Source organism: Anastrepha ludens, chromosome 5 (assembly GCF_028408465.1).
Source record: "Anastrepha ludens isolate Willacy chromosome 5, idAnaLude1.1, whole genome shotgun sequence".
NCBI classification, from domain to species: Eukaryota; Metazoa; Arthropoda; class Insecta; order Diptera; family Tephritidae; genus Anastrepha; species Anastrepha ludens.
Genome location: NC_071501.1, coordinates 91,375,786 through 91,390,962, shown reverse-complemented (window position 1 = coordinate 91,390,962; position 15,177 = coordinate 91,375,786). Strand labels below are relative to the sequence as shown.

General features: G+C 38.6%; 1 protein-coding gene across 1 annotated transcript; it reads left to right on the top strand.

Moving 5' to 3' along the window:
* The first annotated feature begins 9,715 nt into the window (after window positions 1-9,715).
* Window positions 9,716-11,004, top strand: LOC128863002 (lysosomal aspartic protease-like). The gene has a single exon (XM_054101881.1). It carries the CDS (start codon window positions 9,788-9,790, stop codon window positions 10,928-10,930), a length of 1,143 nt encoding a protein of 380 aa, XP_053957856.1. The 5' UTR covers window positions 9,716-9,787; the 3' UTR covers window positions 10,931-11,004.
* The last annotated feature ends 4,173 nt before the right edge of the window (window positions 11,005-15,177 follow it).

The following is a 15,177-nucleotide window of genomic DNA, read 5'->3' as shown; positions in this document are numbered from 1 at the left end:
TTAGTGCTCACTTGTTTGCTTGCGCTACTTTTAAAATAGTAGCTGATGCCCAGCTGATATGAGCAATGTTGGAGTCCATTTATCTGCATGTATGCGCGCATTTCATTGTTGTTGACGTGTTTTCATATTAATTTTTGTTTTTGTTAACAATATATTTTTGTTCACTCTTTATAATTCTCACCAATGCTCTCTGTTGGCATTAAAGCGTATACTCTATTATGGTTGTTTTTGCAGTTATTAATACTCGCTCACAATTCATCAGCGCTCAGCGATAATCGCTATGCTGGTGAACATTGTGCTGATTACTCGTATTCTAGCTAGCAGATTATAGCACTCAGGTTCATGTGCCTATGAGTGTGCAGATGTTTTATTTATTTAATAGCTGCTGGGGTTATCTGTTGCCAAATCTAGTGTTTGCTAAGTTCTTATTTTTAATATTTATTTGTTTTATTTTATTTATTTATTATTATTGAAAAAGGATAATATAATTATATAACAATCTAGAAAAAGCGTTAGCAACTAAGGCCATCAGCTTCTTAAAATTAATTTATTTCTACTATGTGTACAAATAAGACTTATGTATATATATATCACACTTCAAAATAAATGTTTAGTTTAGTTATAAATCTTATAAATTCTTTTATGTTGGTGTGTGTTACATTTGAGAGCAATTCCCTTATATTGGGGTTGGCCATAGATTGGCGTATTGTTTCAAGCGCTAGGCATCCTTCGATTATATGTGGTATTGTTAAGTTCGCATTGTAGCAAAAATAGCAGAGTGGTGGTTGGACGTTTTGGAAGAGATGTTGTTGGGTTAGCCTGGTGTGTCCTAGACGGAAGCGGGTGTAAATAATCTGTTGTCTTCTTGTTATATTTGTTGGTAGTGTTGTTGGCTGACGAGTTGGGTTTATCTCTTTGTAGTAATGAGTATATTCAGACCATTGGGTAATTTCATTTCTTAGGCAGTTTTTGTAGGCCAGTTTTTTAATGTCCTCTTTGTTGATGGTATTGATGAGTTTAACTGGGGATTTCGTGGCTAATTTGGCAGCAGAGTCGGCAAGTGTATTGCCTTGTATTCCGATGTGGCCTGGAACCCATAATAGTTTGATTTTTTCGGTGTATTCAATAAGAATGTCTCTTATCTGTGATATTGTTGGGTCGGCAAAATTAGCATTTAAGATTGCTTCGATTGCTCCTAAGGAGTCGCTGCATATAAGGTATCGGTGTTTATGTTTTGCGGCATATCGGCAGGCAAAGAGGATTGCTGTTGCTTCTGCTGAAAAGACTGATGAGTACCATGGTAATACTGCAGATAGAATTGTTGAGGTATCGTCCACTACGCTACACCCAATGATATTACTGTTTTTGGATCCGTCTGTATATAGGGCTCTCCAGTTTACATGTGTTATTTGTTTTATGAAACTTAAAGTATAGTAAATTAATTGTGAGTTTTCAAGTTGATGTAGGTACGCATATATATACATACATTCATATGTATGTATTTATACATGCAACTCCAGTGTCCCCCCCAAAAACTTATAGCTTCAATGTTAATGACATTTGGTGATGCTGCTTTACTGTACAGTAAATGAGGGTATCAGGAAATATTGAGTGACTGTCGAGGTATAAAGATTTTATGGAAATCTTTTTACTTTTAATTGTAGCGCAAATAATTATCGGTCTAAGAAAAAGCAAAGCAAATATTTTTTTCTATTTCCTTTATTTTTTTGCCTTACCTTTCGATAAAAAAAAGATTAAAAAAGCACAAATGGAAAATTTTTTTTAAGAAGCAATTTTTTTCAAATTGAAAAATTTTCATTTTTAATTATGCTCAAATGAGAGCTTTAAAACTATTTTTGAACTGGATTGAATTTTAATTATCACTTTTTTAACTTCTTTACAAATTTTGATTTTTTTAAATTATGCTCAAATGAAAGGATGGATGAATTTCCCCTTTAAAATGATACCTAACTTTTTATAGAAAAACAAAATTTCCGAAAATATTTTTTTTTTCCAAATTTCTAAATTTTTTTAATTACGTTCAAATAAGAGTTCTAATTTTAAAACAATTTTTGAATTTCTTGAATTAGCAAATTGTTGAAATAAAACATATTTTAACTTTTTTTCAAATTTCGTCAATTCTGATTTTTTTAAATAATAAGGAAATTGTTTTAATTAGCAATTTTTAAAATCTTTTTTCAAATTTCGAAAAATTTTTTTTTTTTAATTTAAAAGAATTAAAAAAGCACAAATTGGAAAAATTTTAAGAATTTTTTTTTTACATATGCTCAAATAAAAGCTTTAAAATCATTTTTTGAATTGAAAAATTGTTTTGATAAGCAATTTTTTTTTCTAATTTTATTTTTTAATTTCGATAATTTTGATTTTTTTTAATTATGCTCATATGAGAGTTTTAAATACTTTTTGAATTTTTTGAATTGAATAATTGTTTTAATATAATATTTGTTTTTTTCTCAAACTTCGCAAATTTTTATTTATTTTGTTATGCTCAAATGAAAGCTTTAAAAGGATTTTTCAATTTTCTCTTTACGAACTTTTATACAAAAACAAAATTTCAGCAAAAAAATTTGTCTCAAATTTCTAAATTTTTTTTTTGAATTATGCTCAAATAAAAGCTTTGGAACTATTTTTGAATTTATTTGAACTGGAATTTTTTTTTAAAAGCTAACCTAACTTTTTATAGAAAACAAAATTTCCGGAAATTTTTTTTTTTTTTTTTGAAAATTCTGCATATTTCATTTTTTTAATTGTTCAAATGAAAGCTTCGAATTTTTCCATTAAATGGTACTTAACTTCATTTGGAAAGACAAAATTTCATAACTGAATTTTGATCTTGAACGTAATCTTGTCCTTAGTCCTGAATCAACAAACTTACACTTAATAGAAAAAATCAAGTTGTGTGTTTTAAATTTACTTTGATCTGTACGTAGCGTCGAACCCCAAACCACAAACTTGTTCAGGATCGAGATCTAAAACTTTTTAGCTATGCAAAGAATTCCTCAGTCCAATGAAAATTTAGAGAATATCATCTGCTTAACGGTAAAAATCAGCCACGATATATCAAAGGTATTGAACTGAGAGTTGAAATCTTCGCATAAGGATCGAACTAGTTGATTTGGCTCCCTTGATTCAGACATATGCTGACCACATGGGTTGTGTTCTGTAATAATTACCGACCATCAACCGAACGTCTTTGCTACCAAGTTTTAGAAGAAATTTGGCCAGATTTCTGTTCGGGCTTGTGACAAAATATTTTGCAGTTCTCCAGCGTTCGAGACCGGGCCATTGCTCTTTATGTAAATTGCATACATACTCGCTGATCCAATTCATGATTCCTGTATAACTGATAATTGGCTCTGGTCCCTATCAGGTAACCGCTGATCCGCAGTTGGCCAATTCATCGGCAATTTAATTCTCTTGAACACTGCGGTGTCCCGCATAAGTACGAGTACAAGTCTTGCAACAGAATTAAGCCTCTGCTTACATTCTTAAATAAACTTTGAAGTTTGCTTTGCGTGCCTTCAGTGCAGCCTGACTGACTACTTTCAGAAAGCCAAAATTTCCATTTGGAAAACTGTTGTCATTCCCATAGCCGTACTGTCGTTTAAGTACCATCCAGCTCCATTCAGCTAAAGAAAATATCCGTCAAACCTCTGAGAATGCACTCTGAATTACTCAAATGCATGAGCAATGGAAATTTGGCATCACATTTCTATCCAAATCAAACTTAGGTGCGAAAAACAGTGCATACTGCTCAGATAGCAACTTAAAGATTTCTCTATGTGCCGAAGTCCGCCTTCGTGCCAGAAACCATATTTATGGAGTCTACACATTACTTTTATTGCTTCCTGTTGTATCTTCAGACCCAAGGGCAGCAAATCAAGCATAGCATTTAGGGCATCGCCGGAGGTTGTACTCAGGGCACTCGTAATGCATAAACATACACTTCTTTGCAATCTGTAAACTTTTATCGAAACATTCCACCACGCCCAATCTAATTCGGAAAACTAACGGAGACTGGGCTGATAGTTGTGAAGAATCACTACAAGATATAGTCACTACGCATTTTCCACGATGCATAAATTACTGAGATCACGAACGTAGCAAATCTCACGGAAGAGTTTATTACAACGCAAAAAATAGAATGGGCATTAAACACTTTTGAACCAACCAAATTGCCAGGCATAGACAGAATTTTTCCAGGCATTTTCCAAAGGATGAACGATATTTTGGTACCATGACTAAAAGCGATATACACAGGATGTCTGAGGTGTAACTATGTGCCAGTACTCTGGAGGGAAGCAAGTATTGTGTTTATGCAGAAAGCAGGTAAAAGCAACCCGATACTCTCAAAGGAATATAGGCCAATCAGTTTGAACTCATTCCTCCTGAAAACGTTTGAGAAAATCCTCGATGTCTACATTAGACAAAATGGGATGTCAGACTTTATGTCTAAGGCACAACACGCATATACTAAAGGCAAATCCACAGAGTCTCCGTTACACTCACTAGTGTTAATTATAGAGAAAGCTCTGGAGTACAAGGATTATGCTTTAGGAGTATTTATAGACCTTAGTTAAACTCACTAAAAGAGCATGCGAGGTTACGCCACAAGATGGTGTTCTATCGTCACTTCTCTGGCTACTCGCAGTTTATAAGTTACTAAAGAAATTTTAAGATACGGCATCAAAACTAAATAGTAGCAGTGCGCGAATGAGCAACACAAGCAGGCCTAGTCATAAATGCTGATAAAACGGATATGATACTGTTTACTAGAAGGTACAAGATCGCCTATTGGCAACCCCCGCAGCCAAACCACATTGAACTAACTCTTAAAAACCACACAAAGTACCCTGGAGTAATTTTGGATAGTAAACTATCATGGAAGTCCAATATATTAGAGAGGAAGAAAAAGGCCAACAACGCCCCATATGGACGCATGTAAGAAAATGCTGGGAGCTACATGGAGTCTATCTCCTAAAGCCAGTATTACTAAACGATGTTCTGCTGTGGCGGACTGCGCTAAGAAAAGCGACACATGAAAGGCCTATGAAAAGCATTCAACGTCTTGGTGCACTCTGCACCACAGGTGCGCTGAGAACTACTCCAACGGCAGCGCTTGAAAGAATACTCAACTTGTCACCGATTGATATTGCGGCGGAATGTCTAGCAGCTAAAGACTCAGCGCGTCAGGCGAATTTACCAAAACATTCGAACATAGCTCAATAGGCATGAGTTACAGAGTCCAGATGGACTGTATGACTCCAAAATGCAATTGGGTGAAGAAATTCCGAACAACACGAACAAAAAAGGAATGAAACCTAACTCAAATACTCTTAATATATTTACTGAAGTTTCGAAAATGTTAGACGGAGTAGGGGCAGGGATCTATTGCGCAAAGCTAGGCATCAGACAGCCATTTAAGCTTCCTGACCATTGCAGTATCTTTCAAGCAGATGTCTTTGCTGTCGGTAAGGCTGCGGAAAAGCATTCGCAGAGACCTCAAGCAACTCCAAAATAAATATGTACGTTGACAGCCAAGTGGCGATAAAGGCAATAAACTCATATGAAATTTCATCTAAAAATGTTCTAAAAAACAGGGAAGCCATAGAGAGACTAGCAGCAAGCAAGAAACGAAATTGTACATGAAATTACCAAGAGCGCTGTTTACATACCATTTGAACAAGAAAACGACTTGCTGAAACATTTAAATACGATATACAATGACATCGCTGCGGACATGAAAGACAGGAGACAGACATAGAGAGTAGGTGCAATAGTCTAGCCACTTGCAAAACCGCGAAAATCATGTATATAAAGAATGCAGATTAATTTGTCCGATTCGTACCAGCTCTGTTCAGAAAAGAAAGCAGCACTAACGTAGATATGCTGACAGGCCACAACTTGCTAGCGACGCATGCTTACAAGATAGGAATTACAAACAACGATAGCTCCAGATTTTGCAATGAACTGGAAGAGATGGAAACGCTAGAACACCTTCTACAGGGTTGCCCATATTCGACGGACCCATCTGGCAACCCTGTATCTTTTGACAGAGACTTCAGATCGCTTAATGACATACCGCGTTGGAAGCGTCAGTCTAAGTAGATTTTTGTGGAAATTTACATTCAACAAAAGAAGTCAGAAGAAGAAGAAGAAAGAGCGTTTTCGCGATATGATAACCTCTTTTGTGATGCCAATTATTCGTCGAAAGCGTATGAGGCAGTTCTGGTTTCAACAAGACGATGCTCCACCACACACAGCTCGCACCACAATCGATTTTTTGAAGAAATTGTTTCCTCGTCGTTTGATGTCGAAAATAGGCGATTTTGACTGGCCACCGCGTTCGCCCGATTTAACGCCACCTGACTTCTTCTTGTGGGGATATTTAAAATCAAAGGTTTATATTAATAAGCCAAAGGCCATAGAAGAGCTCAAGAACAACATCCGTGAGGAAATAGCCGCTATTCCGGCCGAAATGTTAGCTAAAACTATGGAAAATGCTGCAAAACGGGCACAATACGCCGTACAGGCTCAAGGCGGCCATTTGAGCGATATCATAAGTAATGTCAACAAATCTGCTTGAATCAAATAAAATGATTATTATCGTCAACATCAAAAAAAATGTGTTTTTCTTTGATTTAAAAAAAAAAACACATGGGTCCGTCGAATATGGGCAACCCTGTATGTTCTTGCCTTGCGTTAGCTGACATGCTTAGGAGCTTTACAATATGAGCAGTTAGAATGTCTCTCGGGGTTAGAGCTTCAGTTTTTACTTAGATTCGCAAAAGATGTAGACGTATTACAGGATGTCTACTATAAAGATCGTAAAGGTCCAGCTCCATCTGGTAACACTAAGAACCAATAGGTCTATATGATGGCTTTCACTCAGCCAGGTTAACCTTAGCTAACCTTTGCAATCTGTATAGTTCCCGAAGTGTTGACTTAACCATAGTTCGTCTCCATCAAACCACAGAAGCATAAGTGATGATTGGTCTGCTAAGTGCTGTGTATATCCACCAGTTGCAGGTAAATGTTTATTGAAGAATTCTTTGCGTTCACAGAATATGTGAAGAGCACGAAACTAATTCTTCACTATTTTGTTCCTACATCCAGTGGCGCATAAAGGTGCCTCATAAACCTTTATAGTGTTTCCAGTTACAATCAAAATGAGTTTATAAATTCCTCAAGGCCAAATCCTGCCTCGAAGTCAAATTGCCGCATTTTCTAAATAATGTCTGCCCATTAAACAACAGACAACAACAAAGCACATGCCCACTACATACATACTTATAATCGTATATATGTATGTATGCAAGTATCAACCTGTAAGTTGTTACAACAACAACAAGAAAGAAATAGCGTAAAATAAATAACTACAAAAGTTCGCAAACAAACAAAAAATTATGCAAATGCGGCAAAAAGTGGAATATGCACGTCGTTCATCTGCCCGGCCAGCCGACCGCCATGTTCAGCCATGTTAAAGGCAATGCGCGCTGCAAATTTACATATATGAGCGCATAATTGTGTGCAACATAATGTTGCAACAATGCCCAACACTATGGAGCTGGTAAGCAATGTGAGTTGGGAGCTGAAGCGATGGCGGTGGAATGACAACAGCAGCAGATAACAACAATAAAACAGTAATATAAATACGGCAACAACAATAGCAACAATAACAACAACAACAGTAGCAAGTATAACAATAGCAACAAGCTGGCAACTGGTAAACGACACGAGTTGTAGTACAATAGATTTTTGCTGTTGTCATTTGTTAGGCTATAAAGACGCACATAAATACACACACACACACACACATGCACATACACTGCTAGCGCAGTGAAGGAGTTTGCAAAAATGTTGCCAGCTAAAGAATATAGCTGTGTGTTGCTGGTGTTGTTAATATTGCTGTTTAGTTGCTCTTGTTGTTGTTTTTATTGTTGTTATTATTGTTATTTGTTGTTGTTGCTTTTTGCTGTTTGCTTGTACGACAACAATGAGGACACACACCTCCTAAACTTTGGCAGACCCATGCGGCCCTCCACCTCCTGTTCTTCCTCTTCTTCTCAATGGCACTCGCCATTTGTAGGCAACATATTCGTACAACACTTGCAACACTTACCTACATGCTTGCTTGGTTGCTGTTACGATGAGTGTAGCAAATATCATCTATTTGTTGCACGCTTGTTTTTTGTTTTTGTAGCTGCATATTTTGTTTTTATTCGCTGTTACGTGGCATCTATTATCCCGGCAACTTGTAATAAGTGGCGTTAAATGTTTATAAACATAAGATGCGGTAGCCGAGAGGGGTACTGTGGGTACTGTGAGCAATTTATTACGACTTAAGGTCACACAATAATATATTCAAACGTACACACATACATATGCACACATACACCTACACTCGGCGTTATGGCGCATGACCATAAATACATTCTTTGCGCCTAGCAACAAATGTTGCTGGTTGTCAATTGTCATGTTGCGAATTCCTGCAACATTTTATTACCGCTACTGCTAAGCTGTTTTTATTGCATAATGCGATTTTCATTTAATTACTTGATGCTCGATTTGTGGTGTTGTGTGTCACACTGACACGGTCATGGTGAATTGTTGACGGAGAGGCGAGCATTTGGAGAATTACAGTCGCAGGAGTTGGAGCCATTTGTTTTTAACTAAGTTGCGCAGAGCAATTGATTTGAATTTTCCAATTTTTTTTTTTTTGTTATGCTACGAAAAGTTTTGAAGTGTTGTCTTGTGAAGTCTAGCTTTTTATGCTAATCTTTTGTTCACTATTTTTTTTTTTTATTTTTTGTTTTCTTGAATTTATTATTTTTTTTTTTTGTGAGTTTTTGTGATTATAAATGCAGTTTATGGGTCAGCGACGCTTTCTCTGCCAAAATTTTACAAAAACACTTAATTTTTTTGTTTTTGCATTATTTGTTTTTGTTTTTTGAACACATGCAATCCTTCAACCCTCTGGCTTTAGTCGCAGGCAACTTGGAAGGAGTTAGCGTAGAAAGCAAATAATTATTTCATTCCCAAAAAACGCTTTACTTCTTCAACTCAAGCGCAAATATTTGATTTACAGCTCTTTTACGTTGAAGCCGTCAGTGTTGGTGGTTTAAAAAATACCATAAACGCCGCACAGTGTTTCACTATCGACCAATTGTATGTGAGTACATAAATTTTGGGTCTGATTCCATTCCGTTCTTCTTTTTAATAAAAACATATTTTATATATTGTAAATTTGTTATTATTTGCTTGCAAGTTGATGGCTTGTTTTAAAAATCTTTCAATTTTTTTCTAGCCTAAAACTTTATATAAATGACGATCAGATTGGAGGTTTTTTTTTTCCTATAGGGTTTTTATGACAGCTCACGCGTGACTACTGTCAAACTAAATACATAATTCAAAATGTTCATCAGATAGCACCACGTGCTCACAAACTCGTATGCAGTAATAAGCCTAATGCACATTTTTAGTTTTGTTTTTTAGATATTAGCATAATTTTTCCAATACCACAGACTGCATACAAACTTGCGAGTGTTTGAATCCACTCTTACAAGTCTGCTTCCTTATCAGTAATGACTACTTCCATTACCGATAAATAATTACGCAAGGAAGCGTCTCTAAACCCGACGCTTGCTTAATTTATGCATTTCCAGTAGTATAAAAGGCCGCCCAAACCATCAACGCTCATCACAGTACAGAGATCCCTTCTGTGTTTGAAAACAAATTTACCTTTAAAATCGTCCTAAAACTCAAAATGCTGAAGTTAGCAGTGGTGGTGTTGTGCTTGGCTTTGGTCGTAGAAGCGACTATCGTTCGCATTCCTTTGAACAGGCCCAGCAAGAAGCGCGCCTTGAAGAATGTCGCCGCACAATTGGCCGTACTTCGTAGCAAATATAACTCCGCCATTACCGTCACAACGGAACAATTGAGTAACTACATGGATGATTCGTACTACGGCCCTATTACTATTGGCACACCACCACAGGATTTCCAAGTGCTCTTCGATACCGGTTCGTCAAATTTGTGGGTACCAGCTGGCCCTTGCAGCGCCTCAAATCAGGCATGTCAAAATCACAATTCCTACGATGCCAGCAAATCGAGCACATACCAGCCGAACGGTGAAAGTTTCGCCATCCAATATGGCAGTGGCAGTCTTTCGGGCTACTTAGTTGAGGACACCGTGAGCGTTGCTGGTTTGCCCATAAGCGGTCAAACTTTCGCCGTAGCAACCGCAGAGCCTGGTACTACCTTCGTCGATTCGGAATTCGATGGCATCCTCGGCATGGGTTATCAACAAATCTCTAATGATAATGTGGTGCCACCATTCTACAACCTCTTCAAACAAGGCCTAGTTGAGTCGAATGTTTTCGCTTTCTATTTGACTCGTGACGGCACCTCCAGTCAGGGTGGTGAATTGACTTTGGGTGGCATTGATCCCAATCACTATACTGGTGAAATCACCTACGTACCCGTCTCAGAGCAAGGCTATTGGCAATTTAACGTTGACGCAGTAACCATTGAAGGTGAAGCGGCATTCACCCAAGGCTCAGCTATCGCCGATACTGGCACCAGTCTGGTGGCCGTGCCGTACTACATCTATGAAGAGGTGCAAAGCGCTATTGGTGCTGAGCCCGACCAGTATGGTAATTATTTCGTGGATTGTTCACAAATATCCAGCTTACCAACGGTTACGTTCAGCATTAGCGGCACTACTTTTGAGCTGGAGGGTAAGGACTACATCGTTGATATCGAAAGTGAGAGTGGTGAGACATTGTGCATGTCTGCTTTCGAGAATGGGGGCACACCTTTCTGGATTTTGGGTGATGTCTTTATTGGCAAGTACTACACCGTCTTCGATTTTGAAAACAACCAGGTTGGTTTCGCTACGGCGACGTAAACCTTCGAAGCTCGAGACTTCCCCATCGATATATTGTAAAATGTTCAAATAAATTTGTAAATGCATTTGGCAAATTCCTTTTTTTTTGTTATTAAGGGAAGGTACACGTTACGCTTGATATATGCAGAGATTGCGTTCAAATACACCAAGGGCCAACTCATCGGTTGCTATAATAAGGGACCGTACAAACGTACGGATTGGAGCAGAAACAGAGATGTAAGCCTTTGTTAGTCACAGCAGATCTTCACCGCGGAATTGAAAAGGTGGAGGTACTACATATTCGGAAGTATAGTATGATTCTATTTTGGATTAGAAAAAAATTGTTGCTGCTGGTGTTAATGATGGGTACCAGTTATAGAAAATGCTTTATTGCCTTCGAAATTACAACCATCAACAGTGACGAAGCTAAAACTGGTAATTTAATAGGAAGCTGGACAAAAAAGTCTCAGCAAGATCCTCTTACAGGGACCCTCGCTACTCAAAAACAGTTCAGACTACACAGTCCCCGACCTTAACTTCAAGAAAGACTTTACGGTACGTTCTCCAAAATGAGCTGAATGGGGCAAAGGGAAGGTGATTGGAAGATACGATATTGAAATCTACACTGGCGGTTCTAAGATGAACTGTGGGGTGGGAGCTGGCTTCCCTTCGGGCCCAACCACTCAGCAACAACAATACCGGAGTGGCTTGGCTGCTTAGTTCAAACAGAAGCATTTTTCGATTGCATTAATTGAAAAGCTGCTAATTTTTTTTTACCTACGATTAGCCAGACACATTACTTTCTACAAGGCTTAAGCAGCTTACAAATTCCAACTTTGTACTGTATCGTAAGGGCAATAATCTAAGGTGTTTGAAAAACAAGATTCCGGCACAAACAGCTGTCGATTTTCCGCGAGCCGACCAGTTATATGACAATTCTATTTCGGAGCGAACATCTCGCCAAACTGGAGAATTGTGAGAGCTCATGCATAGGACAGGTGGAGAGATTAAACTCTCAAGTTTTGACAACAGAAGCCGCTTTAAAGCAAGGATGAAAGTTTGCTTTTTAAATGGGGTGAAAGAGAAAATTGTGAGGGAACTTCAGCTGTCACGTCACTTGGGAGATTCAGAATCATTTCACATGCATTCACACACTCGTCCAATCAGTCGTTGTTTAGGTAGCAACGAAGTGTAAGTGGTTGATTTTTTCGCATATCACCAACACAATCTCAGTTTTTTTTTGTGTAAAGACATCCCAAGTGACGTCAGCCCATTAGCTGGCTCTATAAAAATCACTCAGAGCCGAATAAAGGTATGTTAAAAAGCACACCTCCAAAAATCTTTTACACCACGGCTTGAAAGGTTTTTATAGATGTTTGCTGATTATAGCAGGGGCAGTCTTCTGTATTGGTGTTTCAAATTAGTGTTAACTGGACCGGGAATGAAGAGACGTCTAAAACGATGTATTTGATTACATTGATTAGGCTTTTATAATATCAGTCTACAAAGCTAGAAAACTCTCCGTCGGAATCCAGTAATCCAGACTTTTCTGGTCAGACATTTGCAATTCTGGACGTGAATTACATATATTTCTATTAGACCTAACAATTGAGCTTCCAGGTAGCTTCCTAAAATTTAATTTACTATAGATTTCTATCGAATAGGACGAAAAAAGGCCAGAACCGGGTGTCCAGCTGAAGGTTTTAAAAAAGATGTCCAACGTAGGTTTAAAAACCTTTGTGTTCGAAAAGTGTGTTTACGAAAAATGTTCCTCGCACGCTCAGGGCTACTTAAGGTGGCCAGCGATGAGGCCCATTTTTGGTTTAATGGCTACGTCAATAAGCAAAATTTCCGTATTTGGGTTGAAGAGAGACCCGCAGCCCGAAATCATTCAAGCACAGCCATTACATCCATTGAAAACAAACGTAGCTACGCTGCAGGAGTCCGACTCAGACCAACGCCTGCTATGGGTAGACCTTGCGAAGTCGTTAATCCATAGTTGAATCGATGCAGAATGGACACCTAGGAAGTGTTGGGCCCAGTGTGTGCTCGCAGAGCCTACATTAGCGAGTTTATCAACCAACTCTTTCCCTGTAATACTACAATGTTCAGGCACCCATAGAAGATACGTTTTGTTGTGTTTGCAACATTTTCCGGTTTTATCTAATATTCACCGATTAATGTCGAAGAGCAGCATGGATTAGCAAGGGCTTTCTATGCAGATTGACTGTCACTGAAAATTTCAATAGTATGTACTGCCACACCGCTTTTTCTCAACTAGCCAATAATCCACATTCAAGGTGGGATAGCCTTCCGTTAAAAACACCGTAGTCCAGTAGCATGGGAGTGCTTAGTGTCTTCGTCTAAGTACCATCCACGTCCGTTACCATCACTGGTTTTGGATCCGTCAGTGTAAAACGTGTGCTGAACTCCCGTTAATAGGTTTAGACTGGACTGGACTTAACCAATGACCTTTATCTGGAATAAAAACGTCATACTTCCTACCGAAGCTAACGAAAGACACCCGATTGTCCACTGGCATCGAGAAGAGTGTGCACCGCTCCGACAACTCAGTTAAACTTTTGTCGCTTCCTTTCGAATTTGAATATCCACAAGTTCATGATGGCATTAAGAGCATCGCCAGATGTCATACTCATTGCACCTGTGATACCCAAGCACACACTTCTCTGTAGTCTGGTAAGGGGTTTCACCCTGAAATTCACCATAGGGTCTAATTAGGGTGATGTACAACCAGTGCACTAACGCCTGTCGTAGACCCCACGTCTTACCAAAGGTTTACTTACACTATCAGAAGACTTTTAGTATTCGAGAAACCTTCTGTTTGACATGCGCCTTCTAGGTCAGCTTACTATCTGGGATTACTCCTAAGTATTTGACCTCAGAAGACAGTTGCAGTGTTACTCCTTTCAATGTGGGTAGTCACAAGCCTTCCATATTGCGTTTCTTAGTGAAAAGTACCAAGGAACTTTTTATAGCATTCACCAAAAGACAGTGCAAATCGCAGTAATCCTCAATCTTGTTTAGAGCTACCTGCATTTTATTGCATTTAGATGTTAATGCCCGTCCTGAGATTAGTACGCACACATTGCCCGCATAAGCTTGGATGTGTCCAATTACCTGCAGATCATTAAGAAGAGAATCGACAACAAAGCGCCAAAGTAGGGGAGAAAGTACACCGCCTTGTGGTCAGCCCTTTTTAACTTCAACCTAGACTCCTCCATCGTTTCCTCCATCTGTGATAAGCTGTGTCTTGAATAGCATAGAGTGAATCCATCTGAAATTGATTTCTTCTATTCGATACCTTCTGATCGAAGAGCGCACATTGAGTCAGAGGTAACATTGAGGAAAGCTCCTTCAATATCCATAAACCCATCAAGAGTTTACTCTCTCGTTTCCAACCCTTTCGATTATACTAACGCACTCGTTCAGAGCCGATTCACAACATTTTCCACTTTGATAAACGTGTTCTCTGCCATTGAGAGGGTTTCGACTTAGAACCATCGTCCTAATGTGTTTCTCGACCATACATTCTAGAGTTTTAAGCATAAACGACGACAGGTTTATAGGTATGAAACTTTTGCTAAAGCACAGTTAACTTTGCCTGGCTTTGTGACAAAGACAACTTTACCCAAACGTTAAGATTGTGAAACATAAGCGTGCGCAAGATCTGCCGTAAAGATTATTTTCAAAACCTTCATAAGTTGTTCTCCGACACGCTTGAGCATGATTGCGTAAATACCATCGGGTCCAGTTAACTCAAAGTTTTCGAATAACGAGAAGGCGAACCTCACGTTAGCAATTTTATATGCCGATTCTCCTGTCATTAAGCTGAAGGACTGTAGGCAGCTGGTTGGACTGATGACGGGCCACTTTCTATTGACAAAGCACATGGAAAGGGTGGGCATCTCAGGCAGTGCACTCTTCCCAGCATGTGAAGAGGAGGATGAGACTGCGAACCATTTTCAGTGCATCTGCCCGGCCTTCGCTCGATGTGTATTTAGCACTGATGCATTAATAAGCGTCTACCTTGGATCCTTGGCACCACAAGATCTACTCAGATGCCTTCGGAGGTCGGTTAGATTGAAAGAAAATGAAAAAGGGAACCCGAGTGCGGTACAATGGACTTAACGTTGTCTAAGCGCTGTACTTGTTAGCCTTTCCCATAAAAAAAAAATTAAAAAAAAAAAACGAAAAAACCCCTAAACGCAATGAAACAGTTACAGCTAAAAATATTGACTAAAGTGCTA

What these genes read in the sequence shown, in the direction of transcription:
- LOC128863002 (XM_054101881.1), top strand. Translation starts at nt 9,788, where the DNA reads ATGCTGAAGTTAGCAGTGGTGGTGTTGTGCTTGGCTTTGGTCGTAGAA.